The sequence below is a fragment of the Rhynchophorus ferrugineus genome, unplaced genomic scaffold (genome assembly GCF_030347505.1).
Source record: "Rhynchophorus ferrugineus isolate W39M unplaced genomic scaffold, kcgeb_rfMv2 rfM9, whole genome shotgun sequence".
NCBI classification, from domain to species: Eukaryota; Metazoa; Arthropoda; class Insecta; order Coleoptera; family Curculionidae; genus Rhynchophorus; species Rhynchophorus ferrugineus.
This window is the reverse complement of record NW_027472588.1, coordinates 4,631,581-4,655,689: the sequence shown is the minus strand read 5'-3', so window position 1 is coordinate 4,655,689 and position 24,109 is coordinate 4,631,581. Positions and strand designations below refer to the sequence as shown.

The following is a 24,109-nucleotide window of genomic DNA, read 5'->3' as shown; positions in this document are numbered from 1 at the left end:
TTTGGACCTATGGCATTGAACTGTGAGGTACTACTAGCAATTTTAACATAGATATCCTAGAAGTACTCTGAAAGACTATTAGTGCAGTGTAGTGCATAAACTCAAAACAAACTACTATACGAACTGATTAATAGACACATAGGGTGATATTTAATAATCGCTAGAATAATTTAGAATAGTCTTTAGAATAAGGTAGGAGAGACTTTGAAGTAAGTTAGAATAATATCTAGAATAAGATTTAGATTATAAGTTGTATAGCAGATCACTCACTAAAGCAATCTTCTACATGTCAGGATAGTTATATTGTATAACGGAAATCATATAATAATACTTACTGTCCGCAGGCAGATTGTTGAAGTTCTAACAGTTATATTAAGCTAAAAATTGCTTCATAACTACAAATCTCGTAAACAAAAACTAGTGACTGTGAAATAGGTCAAGCTAGTTTGAAATTAATTTGCAAGAGTGTGTTCTGGCCAATCCGCATGCACGCCATTGTCCTTTACTGTCGTCTGGTTAAGTTCCTTTTCTATGTTCTCTATGTTTTGTGCTTTACATAGGTAACAGATCTATGCTGTACTAAATAATGTTATTGAGTTAAATCTCATTAATGTCTTGGAGCTACACTCGTTAATAATGTAACTTCGTAGGTAACGTAATGTAACGTAATGTTATTGCCTTTCACCCTGTATTATAGATGGAAAAATGGTGGTATGGATAAGTTACAAATATATTAATTACAATTGACTTTATAAACAAACTATTGATAAAAATCTGATCTGTGATTTAAGTAGACGTGTTTATTTCTTGTCGTGATTATCGTCTATGTTCTTTTTCCTTTGTCTGCCATACAGTCTCATTCCTTACTTAAATAATCAATTGCGCTCTTCAAAAAATGTTCTTTTATCTTAACTAAATTACGTTGTTTTCGAGAGTCGGCGAGCTTTCCATTCTCTTTGGAGGGCTCCCGTTTTGTATCCCTGACCCAAATAATCGTCTCGAGCCATTTCTGTATCCGAGTTTTGTTTTTATTTTGATCCAACACAGACGATGCTGCTGTTCGAAGGAAAGTCCACGATCTTTTGAAGTACATGGCAAGCTCGATAATATAGTGCATTCACTCGTGGGTATATAAATGGTATCGCAGTAGGCGCGCAAAATTAATTAACAAATTTCATTATGTTTCTTTGAACTCAAGTTGGTAGGATATCGGTTATTTTGCATTTAATGGTATGATAATTTTTTTCTATGTTTAGTTTTAATTAAGCGTACTTCTTTTAGAGTAATTTTGTAATTTTCAATTGAAATATAACTGGTATAAATTAAATTTGAAGATATTTAGTCTCATTTTCTGAGATATAAGGCCATTAAAGTCCTAATATGTCTTATTATATAACTCATACTTTAGAGTATATTTCTGAGGATGCAATTTTTGATGATTGTTTGAAATTAACGTCAAATTGCCTACAAAAAGCAATAAAATTCACAAAACGTTCTGTATAGTAAGTTTGATTATTATAACACTAATTTTATTAATTTTCAGTGAAAGAAAATGTTGATAAAAAACAAGATTAATTTTACCAAACGTCAAGTGACTCTGTTAAAGGACAACGTGGGGCAAAAGTCCCGCAACCATTTTGATTGCGTATAACTTGCTCAAAGAAAAGTTAAGTAAGTTTTGGTTTCATAAAGAGTTTATTTGGCCTTTTAATTTTTTTTTTCGTTATTATTCGCTATGCAACTTTCGGCTATTTTTAAGACATTTTCCATGACATCCTACCTCTTCTTAGGCTGAATTTCTTCAATTTCGTGACTGTTTTTTGCGAAATTAGTCTTCGTGGAAAAACGTCATTCAATAATTGAATTGTTGAACGAGCCTGTTGACATGTCCTCTAGTGCTTCTTCTTGCATTTAAGGCACAAAAATATTTCGACTCATGTCTTGGTACCGTTCAGTGGCAATAGTAACTGCAGCACCTTGGTCATTTTCACAAAAATAGGGACCAATGCTGTTTCCAGTATGAATACAACAGCATACAGTTGTTTTTAGTGGATGCAATGATGTTTCATGAATTAATTGAGGACTCTGTGTTCCCCAAAATCGACTGTTCTGTTTACTGACGTTTCAATTTCACCAGAAAGCCTTAAGATTGCATTACTGTACTCAACTCTTTGATAAAGATTTCTCAGTAGCAAGTTTTGGAATAATTGAATTTTGTACGGAAACATTTTCAAATCAGTTTCCAAAATTCGCCTTAAACTGCTATCAGAAATCACATTTTCCTACACTTAGACTATTAAAAATCTAAATCAGAAATTAAGCGATACATGAGACATCTTCTTTTGTGGTTTGAATATGATTTTTGTATTTTGAAAGTGGTAGAACTGCTGGGAAAACATATCTGGTGTTATTTTTTCTACTTCCTCCGCTGTTGGGGTGAATAAAACAACTAAGAAAGGAGTCTCAGCATTATTTTTGGTCTCCATGGGGACTTGGATGTTGCTATTTCATGTCAGTTAGTAACTGACTGATATTGTCTACATTCTGTGATACCAAATGATAATCATCAGGTTTTATCAATGTAATTAATCTAAATCAAGTAGAAGGTTTTAGTGTCGCTAGTTCCTTGTTCAAAACCAATTAGTATCTAGGTTTATTTTCCAACGCAATAACTTCTGAAAAATCTTGAAAAGCGCGGATTACTTTTTCCCGATAATCTTTTCGACTATCAGTAATTATTTTTTGAGAAATTCGGTGAGCGAACAACACGGCGCGCGCGCGTTTGCTTTTATAACGCGGCCATAAGAAATAAAATAAAACTCGCCTAGTTGCCCGTGTGTATACTTGTATACCACTCTTGTCCGCGCCGTGTGTTGGTAGGAAGATGTTACTAGAGTTGCGACTCCTAGAATCCGTCGTGATAACCTATTGAAACGAAAATACTTTCTTTGTTATACAACGGGTCCTTCCACGCCAGACAATTCGGCTGCTATTGTCGTTCTACTAATGAAGTGAGCTGTGTTTTATTTTTTAGTGCTGTGTTACATTTTTATAGGATCATGGATAAAATATTCCTTGTCCTTCTCTGTTTTACATACAGTAAGTACCATCAATTATTTGTAATGATGTATAATCCTAATTCCAAAATGCATTAAAATCCTCTTATCACTACATTTTTTTTTAATTGAAATAGATGCAAATAAATTAGTTGACCCGTCGATAAATAGTTCACCGAAACTGTACGCTCTATATCCCCTTGTCTTATTAATTTAAATTGATCGGTTTGAAATGTTGCAAAATGTTAAGGATTATGAATTTATTGGGGCTAATTTATCGATATCCTTAAGATGGAAAATAAGAGAAAAAGTCGAACGAATTAATTGTCCCATGACAGTCGGAATTTATTATGATATACTGTGTCGTTTAAACGTATAATGCTGATGTCTCAAACTGTAATTAATTTTCGCATTATGTACTATCATCTCACGAAAAATATGCATGTTTAAACGACTTAAAAATGGTTAATGACATTAATTTTTAATATAAAACGTAAATAATCATTTCAGTATATGCTTATAAATGTTATTTTATATAAAAAAACTAATATAGTATTTAATAGATGTTTATTGATATAAAACAGTGTATATAGCTTATTTAATTTTTTATAATTACATTATTAAAATTTCTTGTTTATATATTATTACATTTCTATTATTTAACTTAAAGAATATTTTAAATAAGTCAGTAAATTTTATTACAATTTTTATTTTATGAATTTAATATTATTTCAACAGGGAATAAATAACTTTCTTATATATATATATTAAATTAAATAAAAGAGCAATTTAGATAAACGAGTAATTTTAATATTATTTAAATGAATAATAAATGTTTCTTTATATTCTGGGTTAATTTTTTTTGAAAATCAAACCAATTGTCAAAATCAGAGTAAATTTTTGCTGATTTATCAGTAAATCAGTCATAAATATTCCAATAATATCAGCTATATTATTTTGAATTTAATTGTACATATACTGAAGTATATTTTTGAAATAAATCAGCAATTTTCATAATACATATTTTACATTGCTTCTTTTACTTTATCTTTGTATTTTTTGTGTATAACTTATATTTAAATTGTTGCTGATTTATCAGTAAATCAGTCATCAATATTCCAATAATATCAGTTATATTATTTTGACTTTAATTCTTGTTGGTATTAAACACTAGTACGTAAGCTGAAGTATATTTTTGAATAAATCAGCAATTTTCATAATACATATTTTACATTGTTTCTTTTACTTTAGCTTTGCATTTTTTTGTGTATAACTTATACTTAAATTGTTGCTGATTTATCATTAAATTAGTCAGCAATATTCCAATAATATCATCTATATTATTTTGACTTTAATTATTGTTGGTATTTAACACGTAGTTACATTAGTACGTAAACTGAAATATATTTTTGAAATAAATCAGCAATTTTTGCAATATAAATGACATTGCATCTACATAAAAATGAAAGAACGCTTTTAGTGTTGTATTGGTATAAATAAGATTTAAATTGTTTATAAATCAGCAATATGGCAACGGTATTTATTATATTATTTTTATTTTCCCTTCACACACTCAAAAATTCGAAAAACACTTCAAATTTTTTGTGTAAGTTAAATTTAAAGTGTTTATAAATCAGCAAATCAGACAGCAATATGCCAATAAATGTAGCTATATCATATAAACTATTTCGGCTGTAATCCTTACTGGATTTATTAAATATTACTACGTGAGCTGAAATTTATTTTTCAAAAAAATCAGCAATTTCAAAAAAATGCTTGTAATAAAAAATGTTATTTCTCTTAGTAATAAACATTATAATCTAGAGTGCTAAGAAAGTGGATCAGCAATTTGAGTTAGCAGTTAATTTTATCTGCAGTACTTCTACTAAAACTATAATATAAATCAGCTATTTAAAATATAAATAGTTTTAAATATACTGATTTATCCTTCATTCAATTAATAAATCAGTAGTAATAATGAAATTAAAATATATCGCCTAATGCTAAATAAAATTGATATTACCAAGTAGAACATTTTAGTGCCCATCATTGGGCCATATTCTCAAACATTATTAGAAATATACATTCGACTAAGACATTAAAATTTATCAGAAACGACTTTGTGCTTACTTTTGATCGCTATGAATGAGGCTTGGACCTACAAATCACAACAGGCGGCTAAGAAGTGGTTAAATTCGCCCCATTCGCTGCCTAATTATTGTGATGACCTTTCAGATCATTTGGCTACAAAAACTACTGACTTCTGGCTCCTCTCACAACAAAAAAATTCCTCCATCAAGTTCTTTTGAGGATTGCATTGGAGAATCATCAAAATGAGCTTATTATATAACAAAACATAATACATTTACATTCAATAAATATCAATTTAAGTAGAATCGACACAATTTAAACCATTTTAACTAGGTATTTAATTTAAAACACGCTGTTTATGTAACTATTGGTGACGGTTACTTAACTAAACAATTTACCGATCACAAGGTAATGCGTATTGGATAATTTCCTATCGTATGAAGTAAAAAAAAAACTTAAACCTTACCAAACGATTAACATAAATTGTATTATTACAGACGGCGGACTTGAGGCTATCGAATAGCGAAATGTACCTAAGGAATGTCTGATTAATTGAATAATTTATTTTTTTAGAGCGTCCCCACTGCTGTTATTTGATCCCGACGTCGGAGTTTAATTTAATCTTTGCAAAAACAGCTGACGGCATGTGCAATATTTATATGTAATGACGATTTACCAGATTTTTTTACGTACACCGGTTGTCGATTTATTTAAATATTTAATTTTGAAAATGACACGATAGTCGTGTATTTTTCGGTTTGATTTAATATTGTGTACACTTTCAGTTCATCTGTTCAGTGTTAGTTTGGAAAGGAAATGTCAGTCTAGGTAATCAGTATAGTTAAAAAAGTATATTTAATTCATAAACAATTTTCAATTAATTACATCTTACATTGGATATGTTTAGTACTATCTTAGTTTACAAATTAATTTATTACCACTGTTCTATTGTAGTTAGACACTAAACAACTTCGTGTGGCTTGTTTCGCTTCAATCTTCTGATTTGCTGCGTGTTGTCCAGTAACTGAATTGCTTCCACGTTTTAAGGCAAAATATTGTATCACTTCGTATATCGATTTGATTTCGAGGTCATCGTGTAGCTCTTCGTTGGTTATATAGGTTAACTTTACGTTTATATCATTTTGAAATAAATTGACAGCAGACAATATGAAGATGTTGATTAGCTTAAGAAAGTGAGACGTATAAAATTACAGATTGTCTTCGAACTTGTAGATAGTGTTTTTTAGATTGCTATAAAAGATCACAAGACTAGGAATTATTGTTCTGTATATACCAAATATTTTTTATTATAGCGACCGAAAGCTATAAGCTATCAACATATTGTGTTGTACAAATATTAATTAAAGATAGATAGGGTTGAATTGTTCATAGAATGGTTCTTTTAAATTCAACATTTGGGATCTTCCAGGCCGAATAATCCGTAACTACCACATACTTGGATTTCCGGATATACTGCTGATTCGTCGAGTGTTCTCACTCACGCTTCCAAATTTGTAACAGAAATTGTAACACTTTCAGTTCCTGCCAACTTTTCAAGTGAAAATGCAGGTTTCGTAATTTTATGTAGTTTTCGCCTGGTGTACTGGCCTCTTGCCATGTTACAGTCAGCCTCATTATTCCACACCAACAGAAATTATATAATGCTTTAAATAGCACTAAGTCAATGATACATGGGTTATGCTATTTTAGTATCCCACAACAATTAATCTTTAAATGAATTCTAGTTGATTTTCTTGTATTTTTTGGTGTCTTGATGACTGTGAACGGATAATTAACAGTGGACTACCAAACAATTTATAACTTTCATAATGTTTTCCACAAATAGTGGTACTATTTAAGTTTGACTTTTAATAATTTATATTAAATAAATCTCTTTCTGTTTTGTGGAATTGGCTTTGCTTTATTGACCAATTACTTACATATATTATTACTTAGTATCTGAGTTGTTCATTGAATCTTTTCTCTATTGTATAGTTCCCCAACGCATTTTCTGTCATATACTATTTATTTAATAATATCGTCACTGATAAAAAAAAATACAAATTATTAAATCGTTAGAAGTATAATAGGTTTTTTCACCAGGGACTAGAATATTAAGGGGATTTAAATGTTATTCTAGATCGTGGAAGAGAGTAAAAACTGAATCAACAAGAGTAGTAACCGCAATTCAAGATATGGTTTTGATTAAAAACTTTGTAGAAAATCTATATTATCAAACAGTGGGTCATTTTAGGAGGGATCAAAAGTATTGGCTGCATGGTTCGAAGTGAATTGCCCCCTTGGTTAAGGTGTTAGCATTAATTCACCAAGATGTAAAATTGTATTGTAACACTTTCGCTGCCGATCTGGGATTAAATACTTACACTAGAAGCGGGCTACTTTTTTTCTAATTACAACAATAAAATATACTTAATAACGTTTCTTAACGTATTTTCAGTCCATATTTTAATATTTTTCAACAAAAATTAATATATTTTTGTGTTACGCGCCAGAGCGTAATCGGTACTGAGAATTTAAATGGACAGAATAGGAAAAGACATTGTTGATTAGAAGATATATTTTAATATACCATATAATGGGAATGAATGAATAAACTAGTAAAATAAGTTAAAAGAATATTCAGCAGAAAAATGACAAAAAAATAATTAAGTAAATGTTAGTTCAAACTATCTATTCAAGTAAATTATTAATAAACAACAACAAGTTAATAGAAATAAATGAACGGTCATAAGCTAATACAAATTTTCACTAAAACTCACAAAATAAATAAAAACCTATTCAGATAAATCATAAGAGGTCACTCATGACTAATTTTTGCGCAGTCTAAACAGTAACAAGGATATCCAGCACATGAACTGCATACATAAATAGTGCCTTTTCTTTTCTTTTTTGTAAATCACAGTTGCTTTCTCATTACCTTTCCTTCTTTATTCTCCTCTCGTATTTTCAAAATATGTTCGCTGATAACCGCTCTGGATGTAGGTTTGGACGGAGCCTTTAGTAAGCTTTTTATGACTGACAAACGAAAGTCCTAAATTGGAATACGATTGCTTGAATACTTATTGTAAAGATAGGACACATCAGAAGTTTCATATCTATTTTTTCCACTTTTAGGACGAGAGGGCCCTGACATATGGATATTTTTCCCGCCATATATAATTCTGTAATACATACGAATCAAAAAGAAAAAATCGAAAGCAAGCACGTAAATGACTCAGCTATTGTCTTCAGATAATGCCGATACAACTCTACGGGCACATTACTAATAACGAACTAAATACAAGGCTTAGAGAGACCATCGCACATATAACGCGCTGGAGCGTAATTGGCGTCCAATGAAACCTGTAACTTTTTGGAACAGTTGAATGTAAAATAATGATAAAATAACAGTTTTATAAACGTCAACTTCTTATATAGCTTAAGAAACTATAGCAATAATCAATAAATTAATGAATTGTTGACAGATCCACACTATTCCAGTGGATTTTTTTTTAAATCCATTGATCGAAGAAAGCCGGGAACCGGATAGTCAAATGAAAAGACAAGTGAAGATAAATTGTATCATAAATTACCAAACCATTATGTTCTTAACCCTAGTGACAAAATATTATTGAACAACCTGATAATATTAAGCAATACCTAAAATATAATTTTTCATCATATTTATAGTAATAAGTGTCGATTGAATTCAATTAATAAAAACATATTATATAACATTTGAAGGCCCTGACAAGAAAAAAAATATAATGAAAAACAATTAACTGTTTTTGATCACTTACAAACAAATTGATATAGAAAAATCTTAATTAATTTATTACAAGAACGACCTTTAATTATATATCTATACAATGATAACTTGCTGTTTTCGATTCATACATACATATATTGATTATTGGATATTTACATTTAATTAATTTAAATGGGATGGATATAGAGGTCATCGGGAAAAACCATAAGTTAAGCGATAGGTCAATAAATATAGTAATTATGCCTCTCTTTATTCAAAAACAATTAAGGAGAATTATATTTTTATCTTTTTAATGACATGGCAATGTAGAGGCGATCATATTAAGCTTTTTTACATTTTAAATGAGGAACGAGTAGTTGTTGAAGTGTTCTGGTTAAAACAAATAAACGGTTAGACTTTTTGACGTCTTTTTATTCGATGAAATTGCACGTACAACTATCTAAAATATGAAATACTTAATAGCAAATGATGTGACTGGTTTTTATATGAGGGTTCTGATTCACAAAATACTAAGAAGCCAAAACTTCAATGGTCAAAATTATTCCAACTATTTAATGAATCAAGCTTGATGCAAAATAATCGAAAACAGGCTTGATTAATATTTAAGACATGTATTGTCATATCACTGCCAATCTTAATGTAGTACAAGAACCTATGGTCGGATTCATGTTTGGCATTAATAAGTTTGGCGTACTCGTATTAGATAAAATATATAGTCAATTCAAAATAGCAGTGACACGGGAGACTTGTCAAAACGTCACAATGAGCGTTGCCTCAGCTACTTTGAGTTTTAGTATATTTTGCCTCAGACATATAACAAAATTTTAATATAAATAAAATGATTGAACAAATATGATGTTCTATATCCCTCAAATAGCTATATATCTTTTGGATGTTTGCGGATACTTTCCAGACTAAGAATTTCCTCTGAAATAATTGTATTAAATTATGTTTCGATTGGAAAAACTACTTATTGTTTTATACATTTCGTATATTTTATCTCTGAAATACCAAGATTGATCTTGATTCGTCACCTGTTTCGCATAAACACAGTTTCTTTTTGGCGAATTTAAGGTTATATTGCTTTTGATTTTTTGAGATTTGTTATTGACCATGTCTGTACTAATATACAGTGCACCTGATCAAAAATGTTATCAAATATGATGTATTTTAAAATTATAGTACATTTAAAAACTACATTTAAATATATAGCAACGATAGTTTATAGGTTAGAGTTATAACTATAATATATTAGATTAATAACCTCTTATCACAATTATTTTCGAGAATTTCGCATACGTTTGACAACCGCACGATTTTGACAGGCTCATTGGTTTACGTGTTCGAACAAATCAGACAGCATTATGTCTCTTTTTAACTAGAATAAAATGAGAATCAAAAGATTTACTGATGCAGGCAGGCAATGCATTAAACATCTTGATAGAGCAAGTTTAAAAAGTCTTTGAATATACTATATATTGTGTTGTGTTGGGCGATCATTTGCTTTTAAAATAGTTGAAATTCTTCGTAGAATAGATTGATGAAGAGTACTTTTAGTACTCGTTTCGGCAATACATATACTAAAATTGGAACGATACAGAAAATATTAGCATGGCCTCTGTGTAAGAATGACACGCAAAATAGTGAAGCGTTCCACTTTTTCCCCATCAACCACAGTATCAAAATAACAGGAGAAACATAAAAAGGGCCTGGTTGTTGCTTCCTGACAGAACGCACCTATTGCCATTGATCTCTCAATGAGTCTTCTTCCTAAGGATGCTCTTAACTCTTTTAGCGCACGCTCCCTTTTCAAACAATTGATCTTCGAAAAGTACCTTAATCATTATCAGATTTACACTGACGGATCTAAAAACGGGAGCTGCATATACATCAACATTGAAGGAAGAACATTAAAAATTGACCTCTTCAACTCCAAAGACGACTCTCTGGCCTGGAGGAATGCATGAAACAACTTCTACAATTGGGGAACCTTGAACAACTGATGAACTATTTGGCTGCCATGAGAGTATTCCGAAACATATAATAGATTATGAATACTACTGCTGTTAACTCATAAATTTTAAACTGTTCACCCCATATTATTCTCATACTTAGGTTAAATAAACTATAATCTTGTTTGTTTTGTCTATTATATTGTTTGTTCAGTAATATTAAAATGTACATAATGCATAGGTCCTAAATAGCGCTCGAGGCTGATGGGCCTTTAATAAATAAAATCTAAAAAAAAAATTAATCTAAATATTTTGAACGAAATATTGTCACATTATTCTACTAAAACAAATATACAATTGCTTCAATTATGTTGGAGATAGAAATCTACAGCTCACTCTCTGATCTGAAGCTTCCCATAACTGTTCAATTATGATGATATCTGGCTATTGTGCTGGCCAGGAAAGATATTTTGTGATATTTTGGTGCTCCTCAACCAAGACAGAACCTTTTCGACCGTGTGTATGGTTGCATTATCATAGTAAGAAATTCATCAATGAGGATGTTATATTAATTACCCACAATCCAGCCAGTGATATAGAGGAGGGGACCAAGCTGAATACCATGATATGTTTTGTGTTCGTATTAATATTTATATTTTCTTTGTTTCTTTACAATTTTGTAACTGTATTAATAACAAGATAATCAGTATAATAGGATAACCAATCAGGATATCTATCAGTTGCATTTTCATATGCAGACTGATAAGTGATGGTTGTTTATACTTATTCTATAGGGTTTATCCCAAAATCTTAGTTATCTTGTCTACTAAATACTCCAAAAATGTTGCGAAATACACGTACGTTGTGCAACGAATGACTAATTATATCCCAATCATTAAGGTGTTAATGACTTTATAAACAATTTGGCAATAGTTAAGCAAAACACATAACTGTATTATGGAATCATGGTATTGATAATCATATACATTAGTCGGGTAATTAATATGGTGGAAGTCTAATTAGACTTAATATAGTAGGAAATTTTTTCTGAGGTCATATCTAAAGGAGAAATATTTGATGACACAACACTAATTCTACTTTAAAAGAGATAAAAAAATGACAAATTGACAAATTTCTTACTTTAAATATAGAAAAGCTTCAGAAAGCTGTTGTTCACATATCTACTGAAACTTCCTGTATTATTCACGTAAAACCGAAATTGTATTATCAGCATTATTTATTAGCCGCATTAGCAATTAGTTCTAATAAAATTATTATAGTCATATGTTAAAAATCAATGTTAGAAATTAAATATTTACTCAAAATTAATTCATTCGAATGTAGCTGAATAATTCGGTCCTGACTGATGGATTTTTGGACCTAAAAATTCTCCATCCCATTATTTTCTTGAAAGGTTTGGCTGAAATGATGATATCCGCATTGATGATGCACAGATTCTCCACAAATATTAATATTTCAATGGGTATCAGCAGGGGAAAGTCAGCAGTAATTAAAAACCCAAGTCATTGACTTGATTCACTCTCACATGCCAAGTAACTGATGATTAACTCAAAATAGATTGTTTTATTGTAGGACCATCATAGAAAGGTCTAGGTACACGTAAATAAACAGAATATATTGAGTAATTTTAGTTAATTTGCTGCATAAACATTCGAAAAATTTTAACTGTAGGTTTTCGTGTCACTATATATACTTACTAATCACTATTAAGGTGCTAACGAATTAATAAACAATTTTGTAAGAGCAATATATTAATATATAGTTATATTGGGGTATGACATTGGTAAATAATAACGGATATTTAAATTGTTATAACTGAAAACTATTGAAATGATATTTAAATAGTAAAAAATGCTAATTATTGGTTAAGTGCTTTAATATATTAACTTTATATATTTATAAAGTTAATCATGTCGAGCATATATAAGAAATAAATTTTGGTAAAAATAATTCTGTTCTATTTGTTTTTTCGATGTTGAGATGGAAAGAAGCTGTGTGTGCAAATTCGCACATTGTTAATGCACTTGTCTATGACTATATATCATATACGAGGGTCACTATTTATATTTGTCAGATCAGATCAGATCAGATAATCCGGAATATGCTTCATTAACTGAATGTATTTTGCAAATGTATATTTGATCGGATTAATGGTTCTTCCGTCAGTTTAAACTACACGTAATGAATGAAAATAACTGAAATATTTTTATTGGACCCCTGCCAGTACATTTATTTACAATACACGATTAAAATAACATGATATTTATCTATATTTAACAGATACATTTTCAATAAACGCAAAACAAATGATTTTTTGGCTGGGACACCTTAAATTCCTATATAAAAATATGTACAAGCAGCCTAACGTCATAGTTCCGCGGTAACTACACCAACATGGACCACGACGGGCTCATAAATCACACAATTAACTAAACAGTGGAATTAGAGTGGCTTTAAATTATCTTAAATACGGATTACGGGCCATCTACAGGGTGGTTGAACCGAAATTTACATACGACAGCTTCTCGTCGGCTCGTCGAAATTACAGGATATCCTAATTTATCTCTGGAGAGCGCCATCTCGCGCGTATTTCTGGAGAAAAATCCGGATAACGGTCTCGGTAACACCTCTAAACAGTCTGAAAAGGAAACCATTCATCACCGCGCCTGTCCTCGGGTCGCCTTTCCTTTCTCGTTTTGTTTTGGGTTAGCGTTATTTTTGGAGAACGACCGTCCATTGCCAATGTCAGTGTCTCCTCAAAAAATTAACATTCCTTTTTTACACATTTTATTTTTAAGATATTTCTGTTTTTAGCAACTGTGAATTAATTTTAAAGTATTGTTGTACTTTTAAATGTTGAGAATAATGTTGATTTATTTATGAGGAATGTGAATGAACTTTATACTTGGACTTGAAATCGTGAAAATCAAACATTTTTTGGGGATCACTTTCAATTTCACTACTCACTACTCAAAGCGTTTAAATGAAATTTGGAGGGTATGAGAAGATACATTTATATTAATTTAAAATACTAAATAGGGTCCTGATTTCCAAGGAAAAAATTGACGTCCACAATTTTTCTATTACTCTTATTAGTTCCATAATGACTTCATTAAGTGATCCTCTGTATAAATTACTATTTTAATTAATTGGTTTCATTCCCAAGCTTATTCTAAAGTCTATATATGTCCAATAATCAGATCGGATGGTTTTATACGTTTTAGTCTACGCACTTCACTATCACTTCGGAAATATAGGTAATTAGCGACTACATTGGGATGCCCTGACACTCTTTCGAATTACTTGTCACAAACACGTTAAATTACACTCGTTATTGGTTCTACAGGAATATCGCAATGTAACACTTCGTTTGAAACTTAGTACGCAGCATCGACAATGGCACGTAACACTTTATTTTAGAACAGTTCTATGATGGATATATTAGACTTGCTAGCGGTTTCCCATAGTTGGATTACATATAACCAAATAGGTTTGAGTATAAGTTTATGCAGTAATATCTTGTTATCTAATGATAACTTGAATTAACGCCAAATAACCCAATACATTTGTTAGAGTTTAAGTCCAAGTTGTTTCCGTTTGCCGAGTATGTGCTTCTTTCAAGTTAAGCGTCGATCTAGGTAGATACCAAGATATTTAACATCCTCTGCTTGCGGGAGTTGACAATTATTGATATCGACTGGCCGACGTGTTCTTCTACGGAGTGTAAAAATTATACGAGTGGATTTTATTTCGTTGGCTTTTATTCGCCATGTTTTCAGTCATATTTGGATTTAATTTAGGTGTGTTTGTAGGTTAATTGAGGCTATGGCTGGATCTTCATGAGGAGCTAAGACTGCCGTATCGTCTGCATATGTCTCCACAGTGGTTATTTTTATTGTTGATAGTGTATATATGTACATCGCCATATTTTACAGCAGTGTGATGAAAATTCATCCAGCTATAATCTGAAAAACTAAGGTTTGTGAAAAAACGTTGAAAGCTTCATGAACTGCCCATAAAAAAACATCTAAAGGACTGTATAATAATATCTAAAAATTGTTTAGCATCTCTATTGCCTCCTTTACCTCCTGCTCACTTTCCTTAGTAAGCAACAAAAGTCTTTCGTAGTGTGACATTAGTGGCTGAAAATCATAGTTGATCTACTTTCGAGCTTATTATTTAACGTTGCCCCTTTTCTTTAGAATATACATTGTTAACTCATTTTCATTCAAAAAATGAAAACAGGTTAATAATTTCACTAATACCTTGAAACGGCTTAATTCCATTTCAATACAATCCCTGCCTTTTAGTAAACTTCTATATAAAAGATTCTTCATCAATAATAGAACTTTTCAATATCAACACTAAATAGTATAAGCATTACTTAAGCATTATTCTTGCTTTTAATTTATTACCAAAAAAAGATGATTATAGAATTTAGAAATTGATGGAGGTACTTTAACAATATTCTGGTCTTTTATTTTACTAAAATTATATTTTTTCCAGTTCTTTTAAATTTCTTCGATCCTAGCTGTCTAGAATAGGTAACGATTTTTATATCCATTAAACTATGAAGTAATTACACTTTTTATGAATTGTCGATGTAATAAAACTCCTCTTAAGCTCACCGGTAGATGTTTGATTAGATCTGATGACGATATTATCAGATGTCATCCAATCCATTGCTATTTTGAACATTTTAACTAAATCGTTTTCCTGATGAAGAAAAACTTGTAGTTCTTGAATGAATTTGTAAGAATTGAATTGAAACAATTGTCATTGATATATTTTTAGTCCCAAAATATATTTCCTAATTCATTCGTACTTATTGGACAACCATTAAAAATGTCGGTCATTTGTAACTATTGATGACAATGACTGTCACATTTTGTCACATTTTTTTGTATGTCAAAGCCAAACTGAACTAAAACTCAGAGTTAATTCGGCATCATTGCAATATTGGACGTCACAAATATCCATGATGCATTAGTTAAAAAGCTTTGATTAGACTATAGATAGGGTGCGGCAAAGGTCCCACTACCATGGACGCAATTTCCGCTGAGTGGAAATAATGGAACGATTATTCTCAATAAATATAGTCACTATTTCTACTAGTTCTTGAGGCGTATATTTATCGATAATAAAATTTGGACATCTACACAATACAATGGTTAAAGCAAAACTAAGCTAAACGTCACATAACCAAAAAGGCGCGCAATCAAAATAGTAGCGGAACTTTTGCCACCACCCTATCTAAACAACACAAATACAAAGAAAGCTACAAAACTGAAAGTAGGTAGATTTAATGGTATCTAAACGTGAAATTCAATCAAGTTCATAAATTCCACGCCCTTGGATCCCTCCTTGGCGTCCGATTTCTTGGACGGCCTCTTCAGTTCCGAGCCTGAATCGCCTCGGGAATCCCGTCGCGTCGGTAATATGGACATCTTCTTCGACCTAGGGGATTTGTCCATTTTCGATTTCGACACCATGATGCCCGGTATGACGGTCATTCTTCTGGTGGACGGCATGGCGGACATCTTGCGGAAGAGATGGGCGACTTCGTCTTTCATCTTCGTGCTGGCCATCATCTGAATTATGCGTTGTTCGCGTTTTTCTAGTTCTTTGGCGCCGAAGATGTCGTCGAACTCGACGTATTCCACGACGTCCAGGCATTGTTTCAAGAAGTTGACTTTATCATCGTCTTTTAAAGTTTCAGCGCATTTAATGGCACTAAGGAGATCGTTCTTAGCGTCGTTTTTATTGTGTTGTTGTAGGTTACACTTAGCTAGTAGCATGGTACCGTTCAAAACCCACTGGAGGTTCTTATAGGCTCTGCCTTCCTGAATACATTTCCTTGCATATACCCTCGCCAGGTCCAATTTCTTCACCTCTAAGTGATACCTGGACAACTCGTGGTAGAACCAACAAACTTCTTGTGGTGATACGGCGTTCTGTAGTCTCCGTTCAAACTCCGCTATCTCCTTGTTGTAATCTAAGAAGACGTCCTTGAATTGTGCCACCACAGAGTCCCTGGATGGCGCTCTACTCAGTGGCAGGCCCAGCAAAGCGTAGATTCGTTTATTTTGTTCGAAATTGCTGTGATCCTCATTGACTCGGTACACCTCGTAGAAGGCCTTGCAAACTTTATCGTAAATCTCGTTCATGTACACATCCTTGTCCGGGAGAAGTTTTTTGGGCTTCACGTCACAATACCGTTTCAGTTTTTCCACCATGTCCAAGAAGTCCTTCAGTTTTTTCGCCTCGTAGGCATCGAGCATCTTGCCCAGGATGGTGTCCGCCTCGCGCTTTACATTGTATTGCTGAAGCTCCAGCTCAGCTTTCTGACGCTCCTTCAGGGTACCAGACACACGGGCTTCTTGGTATTTGATGAAATAGAATGGTCGCCGAGTTCTCAGCAGCTCCTGCTTGTAGGAGACCGTTTTGAAACAGTTCTTCGCCAATTGCTTGATTTTCTTCGAGCCTTTCTCATTGGGACAGTTCGCACCTGGTTCGTTTCGTAACTTCTTCAAGAATATTTTGTCCAGGTACATGGAATCTAAGTATTTCTCCGCCATATAGTTTTCGATATTGGTGGTGTAGTTCTGCAGCGGTTTAAAAGGGAAGGGTTGGGTGAAAGGGGGTATAGGTTCATCGTTGGATTTCCTGGAGTGTAGGGAATCTTTGATTTCTAGGTTACTGTCCGGACAAGCGGCTGAAACATTTTAAATAACTTAAATCATTGTTTGTGGTACCATGGAGCGTTTGGACGAAAGGCTTCAAAAAGAACATTGACCAAAATTAAATGGCATTGATAGAAATGTGTTGGTTAAGACGTGGACTGTCTAAACTTTTGTCAGAGCTTTCACCGTACAGAAATTCTTTCAATTTTATCTTTATCCATAGAAGGTTTGTCACATATATCACTTCTTTAAGATTCTTGCAATATTCTTGTACGCAGAACCAACGTTGTTCTAGCAGACCACCTGCTTCGGTCAATGGTTTTCGAAGATGTAGTTTCTGATATTGTGTATAATTATTACGTGGTGAAAGGAAAACTATGAACGCTTTTCTACAAAAGGCTTTAACCGATCTTTATCGTATTTGAACGTTTACTTTTTTACAAGCTTTAGTTAGAGTCTTTACAAGTTAACCAATTTTTCACCTTGTTACCAATAATTGGGCAATAGTTGTACAAAATATTGGCTGGAGTATAAACCAAAAATGTGTTGAAATGGAACAAAGTCAAAAAATGAAGGTAATGTATATTTCAATTGCATTGCATTTAAAGAAATGCTTATTAAAGTAGCATCAATTTGTTTAAGTATCAAAATCAATATGTTGTGACATAAGACTGCTTAACCAAGACAGTTTCGGTTCAAAAATACTCTGGAAGTCAAAAATATATACTGATTTCTGGATTCTGATTTCTACATAGACACATATTAAATTTTTATTAACTTTTGGTGTTTACTTACTTTTCTTTTCTTTCATTTTCTTTGGCTGTATGGGTTCTTTCATTTCCTCGCGCTGTATCTGCTTCAGAAACTGGGGAACGTGCTTCTTCCTGCTCTTCAATCTGGGCTTGGGCTCGAAGGGTTTCTGAGCTGCATAGTTCTTTTTCCAGGCTAGCTTCCTGATTATCTTGAAATGGTCTCTCAGGGGTCGTCCAGCTCTTTCACCAAGACAATTTTCGATGGCGTTGGTACAGTGCATCACTCCCATGGAGAAGTTGTCCGGTTTCTGACGTACCGGAACTAACCTAGAGTTCTGTACCAATCCCTCTTCGAACTCACTGCATAGATACGTGTTCAGCGCTTTGTCGGCGAGGACCACCAAGTCATCGGGGTCCGTTTCCAGCGCCCTATTGATATCCTCCAAAGCCCCTTCATACTGTATTGCCTTCGCTCGGGCTCTGGACCGCCCGATCAAGGCTCTCTTATCTTTGGGGGTCTTGTTGATGGCTTCGTCGAAGAACTTCAAAGATCTTTCGTACTGTTCCAGTCGGGAGATGTAGTATCCGATTTCCCTATGCAGAGTCTGGAACCCGTATATTTCATCTTTTTTACCGAATGGATTATTCATAATTGCGTTAAAATCCAGAGAAAAAAATTAAATATGACATTGACGTTGACGTATAATAATATTGTCATAGAATAGTGAGACACCGAAGACATTCTCCCACAGAAAATTTGTAATTAATTTATACGTTTCGGAACAACAGAGGGCGCCATATATATATATATATATATATATATATATATATATATATATTTATATATAGTATATGGAGTATTATACGAGCATCATATCTATTTATAATATTTTCACAATATTTCATATTTCATCTGAATATGTAATTTGGTTTGTGAACTTATTTCCTAGTTGTACATTGTTATTACCTTAAATTTAATTCAATAGTTTTAACATTCTAAAGTGCCAACACTTCAGTGTAAAACACACTATATAAAAACAAGCAAAACCTAATTATTATTTTTATTATAACAGTATCCTATTCATCGTGGTCTAACACAATTGATTGTATTAAAAAATGTCACCATGTTCTAGTAACAAATAGGAATAACCGCTTAGAACTTAGAAACATATAGAACGATGTTATACATTTATTAAGCAATGCTCTTGCAAATGACTACTGACTAATGTGAATATATTTTTTCATTTTTTACATTTAAATATATTATTTTTACCGTAACTGTTGCAAAAATAGCATATGATAAAAAGCTGCTAACCCCTAAAAAAACAATTTCTTACAAAATCACTTAATATATTTTAAAATAACAAAGTTTTAATAAGGAATAATTTTCTAGTAAAAGCTACAAAATTAATCATAAAAAACTAAAATTATTAGATACTTCGAAATATCTCAAAATTATAAGTATCTCCGGTAAAATTTCAGACCAAAGCATGTTAGAAAAAAAGAGAAATCTGTAAATTATACATCAGGCCCTCTGGTGTTCCTCAGGCATATACAGACATGGTCCCAAAGTCATTTAAGATCCACGTCTAAGCATAATTCTTAAAACGAATATATATCTGAGACATATTGATCTTTTTCCATAACACTGCCAATTTTCTTTTTTTCTTGATGATGTAATTTGTTATATTTACGACATTTTTTAATGGCAAGAAGCCAACGGGTGTATTATAATTCCGGCCGAATTAGGATAATTTTTTGAAGTGTTTCTAGCCATATGTACCGCATTAAATATGTGGAAATATATTAAAATTTGGATTAATTATACATAACGGGCCATGTGTGAAAATTAGGCTTATTTTAAGCTTAATAGATATTATTACTATTACATCATCAGTTTCATTAATATTATGATAAAAAATAGAGATGATCTTATAGTTATTTGATCCAGTGATATCAATTTCAATTACTACCCCTGCAATATTTATTTATTAATGAGATGTTGGGTCACCATTTGCTTTTAAATAAGTTGCAATTCTTCGTAGGAATAGTTTCTAACGAAAGGTTGTTCGATTATTTTACCAAAACAACAGCCAATTGCTTTAACGATAGTGGAGATGGAAATCTACTCCTCATTGTCTTCTCTACAAATCCTCGTAACAGTTATATTGTGTTGGCCAAGGAAGTTTTTTGATGATATTATGCCAATCAATCTAAGGCTGAACTTTTTCACTATGTGCGCATTATCATCTTGGAATATGACAATATTCAGCAGCAATATGCTAGTCATAGTAATGTTCTTTTACAGCAATTCAACCAGTGTTTGAAGATGATCAAGCGTAATAAACCCGAGCTTTTGCATCGATATGTGACAATGGATAAAACATGACTCCATCATTGCACTCTGAAGTCCAATGGCCAGTTGTCCAAGTAGACTGCACAAGATGAACTCGCTCCAAAACGTGGGAAACGAAAAAGTCGGCTGGCAAAGTTATGGCGTCTGTATTTTAGGGATGCGAATGGAATAATTTTCATTAATTATCTTGAAAAGGGAAAAACCATCAACAGCGACTATTACATAGCGTTATTGGACCGTTTGTAGGACAACATCGCCGAAAAACGGAAAAAGAAAGAGCTGCTTCATCAAGACAATGCACCGTGTCATATTTTTGTCAAAAGTCCATGAATTGAGCTTCGAATTGCTTCCTCATCCACCGTATTTTCCAGATCTGGCTCCCAGCGACAATTTCCTATTCTCAGATCTCAAAAAATGCTCGCTGGGAAGAAATTTTCGTCGAATGAAGTGGTGATCGCTAAAATCCAGGCCTATTTTGAAGCAAAGGACAAATCATACTACAAAAATGATATGGAAAAGTTGGAGGGTTGCTATAATCAGTGTATCACCCTTGAAGGGAATTATGTTGAATAAAAAGAACTAATTTTGTCAAAAAATCAATTGACCTGTTATTAAGCTCGTTTTCTTGTTGTTTTATTGTAGGGAATCGGAAACTATTCCTCATAATGTCGATTCTCAAATAAATATTTGGTTAGCACTGACATTGCCCCATTTCTAAATATAAATGGCTGAACGTTCGGAAAATTTTAGCGAAAATTAATGATGCTCAGTAGATTTATGTTTATTTGGAGTTTACGATCTATCGTTGGAACGGAACTTTTTATTTCTGGTCTTTGTGGGTATGATGCCAAGACTACAATAAATTCACATTCAGATGATGTAATTTGAGTCATATCGACACGACTGGAAATTAAAACCGTCTGAATTTAGATGTTCCAACTGTTCGTGCGCTAAACTATTTCTATCACATGTATCGTATCATAAAATGTCAGAAATATATTAAATACTGGACATATGACCTACTAATTTCGAGAAATAATAAGTAACGGTGTTAAAAAATGTCTAGAAATTAATTTGTTTATTATATATCATTTTTATTGCAGTACTATATGAAATAACACAATCAAACGAAATCCTTTTTATCAATATCAATTTATTTAACACAATAATATTTCCACGAAAGAGCATAATCTTTTATTGTAATTGAAATATCAAAGTTGAGCGTATTTCAGACTTATTTGAACTAAGACAATGTAGAAGCTTAAATCCAACCTTTCCAACCTCTAAATCCAATGTTTATAATGTTAATGTTCGAGAAAATAATGTTAAATAGATAAAACAGGACTACATAGGGTATACAGATATGGGAAAAAATAGAAACGTCGATACGAGCTTTTGCAGATGATGTTATACTCACAAATTGATGTCAATACTCACAAGGTTAGAACATATAAAGAAAATCTTAAACAGCTGGAATGTGATATTAAGAGAATATAGAAACATAATGATTAAAAAAACGAAAGTGCAGAATAGAACTAACAATATTTTTATTATTTATATATTATAGACCCATCAGCCTCTTGGATTATTTAGGGTCTGTTTACAAATATGCAGTATACAACACATTTACATCAGTTAAAGTATGGAATACAAAGAACAAAATAAATAAATATAAAAGGAAGGAATATAAAGTCTAGAGTTATATGTGTAGGATGAAGAGTAGATATTGCATATATCATGACAGTGGTAAGGATACAAGATACAAAAAATGTAAACCAACATGTGTAAGAAATACTTTTATGTTTTGGTAGATAAAATATAAATATTCAACAAACCTTATAATGATCATTATCTTGATAATATACAAGGTGTTGCAACGATATTACAATAACAATCGTCTATCAAATACGTCAGCAAGATACTCTTCGAGAGACTCTAAGAAACTATATGATTTCTAGTCAAGGCGCCGGCCTTTATATCCAAAAGTGTACATCTCAGCATTCCCATTGCCCCGTCCCGATATCACGCCCGCGTTGACTAGCGAATGAGTAATCAGGTGTCCTTTACGTAATTCCTCAACAATGCCGTTCTATATATTCTTACACATGCATGATATTAAATAGATGCAAGCTATTATATTTCTAGTAATAGTCCTGTTACGGTTAGAAAACTAATTAGCTTGTCCAGGTCCTCCAGTCTAACTGGTCCATCGTCTCTCCCAGGTTGACCAACCGTCTTTGCGTGTTCTATATTCGCCCTCAGTTTGTATGTGTTTGATGGACTGTGAGGAACCACACAGGATATTAAGAGAATATAGAAACACAATGATTAAAAAAACAAAAGTGCAGAGTTAGAACTAAGAATATTTTTATTATTTATATATTATAGACCCATCAGCCTCTTGGATTATTTAGGGTCTGTTTACAGATATGCAGTATACAACACATTAACATCAGTTAAATTATGGAATACAAAGAGGAAAATAAATAAATATAAAAGGAAGGAATATAAAGTCTAGAGTTATATGTGTAGGATGAAGAGTACATATTGCCTAATCATGACAGTGGCAAGGATACAAGATACAAAAAATGTAAACCAACATGTGTAAGAAATACTTTTATGTCTTGGTAGATAAAATATAAATATTCAACAAACCTTATAATGGTCATTATCTTGATAATATACAAGGTGTTGCAACGATATTACAATAACAATCGTCTATCAAGTACGTCAGCAAGATACTTTTCGAGAAACTCTAAGAAACTATATGATTTCTAGTCAAGGAGCCGGCCCTTATATCCAAAAGTGTACATCTCAGCATTCCCATTGCCCCGTCCCGATATCACGCCCGCGTTGACTAGCGAATGAGTAATCAGGTGTCCTTTACGTAATTCCTCAACAATGCCGTTCTATATATTCTTACACATGCATGATATTAAATAGATGCAAGCTATTATATTTCTAGTAATAGTCCTGTTACGGTTAGAAAACTAATTAGCTTGTCCAGGTCCTCCAGTCTAACTGGTCCATCGTCTCTCCCAGGTTGACCAACCGTCTTTGCGTGTTATATATTCGGCCTTCAGTTTGATGTGTTTGATGGACTGTGAGGAACTACATTCGATGCACAGTGGTGGACTTCTTCCCTTAATGAAAAACTCATAGGTCTATTTGCAGTAACCATTTGCTTCTGCTGCTAATGTTAAACATTAGCATTAGGTATTTAGGTTCTGATAATAGTTTTTTTCACCTCCCAAAGCGTGTTGTTTTCTATTAAATCCCATCTGGGATGGTCTATATGTCTAAATATTCTAGAAGAGTGGTGCTTCATTTCTCTACTCCAGAACAGGAAGTTTTCCGTAAGTGATGTGTTGCTTGTGTACTGATGAAAATGTAACAGAAAATAGTACTAAGCATATCTAATGTACGATG

At 32.4% G+C, this 24,109-nt stretch overlaps 2 protein-coding genes and 1 non-coding gene across 4 annotated transcripts in view; 2 read left to right on the top strand and 1 right to left on the bottom strand.

Moving 5' to 3' along the window:
• The first annotated feature begins 2,829 nt into the window (after positions 1 to 2,829).
• Positions 2,830 to 24,109, top strand: part of LOC143201947 (secretory phospholipase A2 receptor) — a 38,341-nt gene continuing 17,061 nt past the window's right edge. For both annotated transcript variants that reach the window (XM_076413171.1, XM_076413170.1), the window contains exon 1: positions 2,830 to 3,099. In XM_076413171.1, coding sequence (XP_076269286.1) covers positions 3,060 to 3,099 — 40 coding nt within the window. In that variant the 5' untranslated portion in view covers positions 2,830 to 3,059. The remainder of the gene's footprint in view (positions 3,100 to 24,109) is intronic.
• On the top strand, positions 10,473 to 10,579 carry LOC143203276 (U6 spliceosomal RNA). The gene has a single exon (XR_013007302.1). It is a non-coding gene; the product is annotated as a U6 spliceosomal RNA (small nuclear RNA).
• Positions 16,177 to 19,006, bottom strand: LOC143202629 (outer dynein arm-docking complex subunit 4). The gene is made up of 2 exons (XM_076414283.1): positions 18,368 to 19,006; positions 16,177 to 17,604 (listed from the first exon to the last, which is right to left on the bottom strand). Exons 1-2 carry the CDS (start codon positions 18,972 to 18,974, stop codon positions 16,202 to 16,204), a joined length of 2,010 nt encoding a protein of 669 aa, XP_076270398.1. The 5' UTR covers positions 18,975 to 19,006; the 3' UTR covers positions 16,177 to 16,201.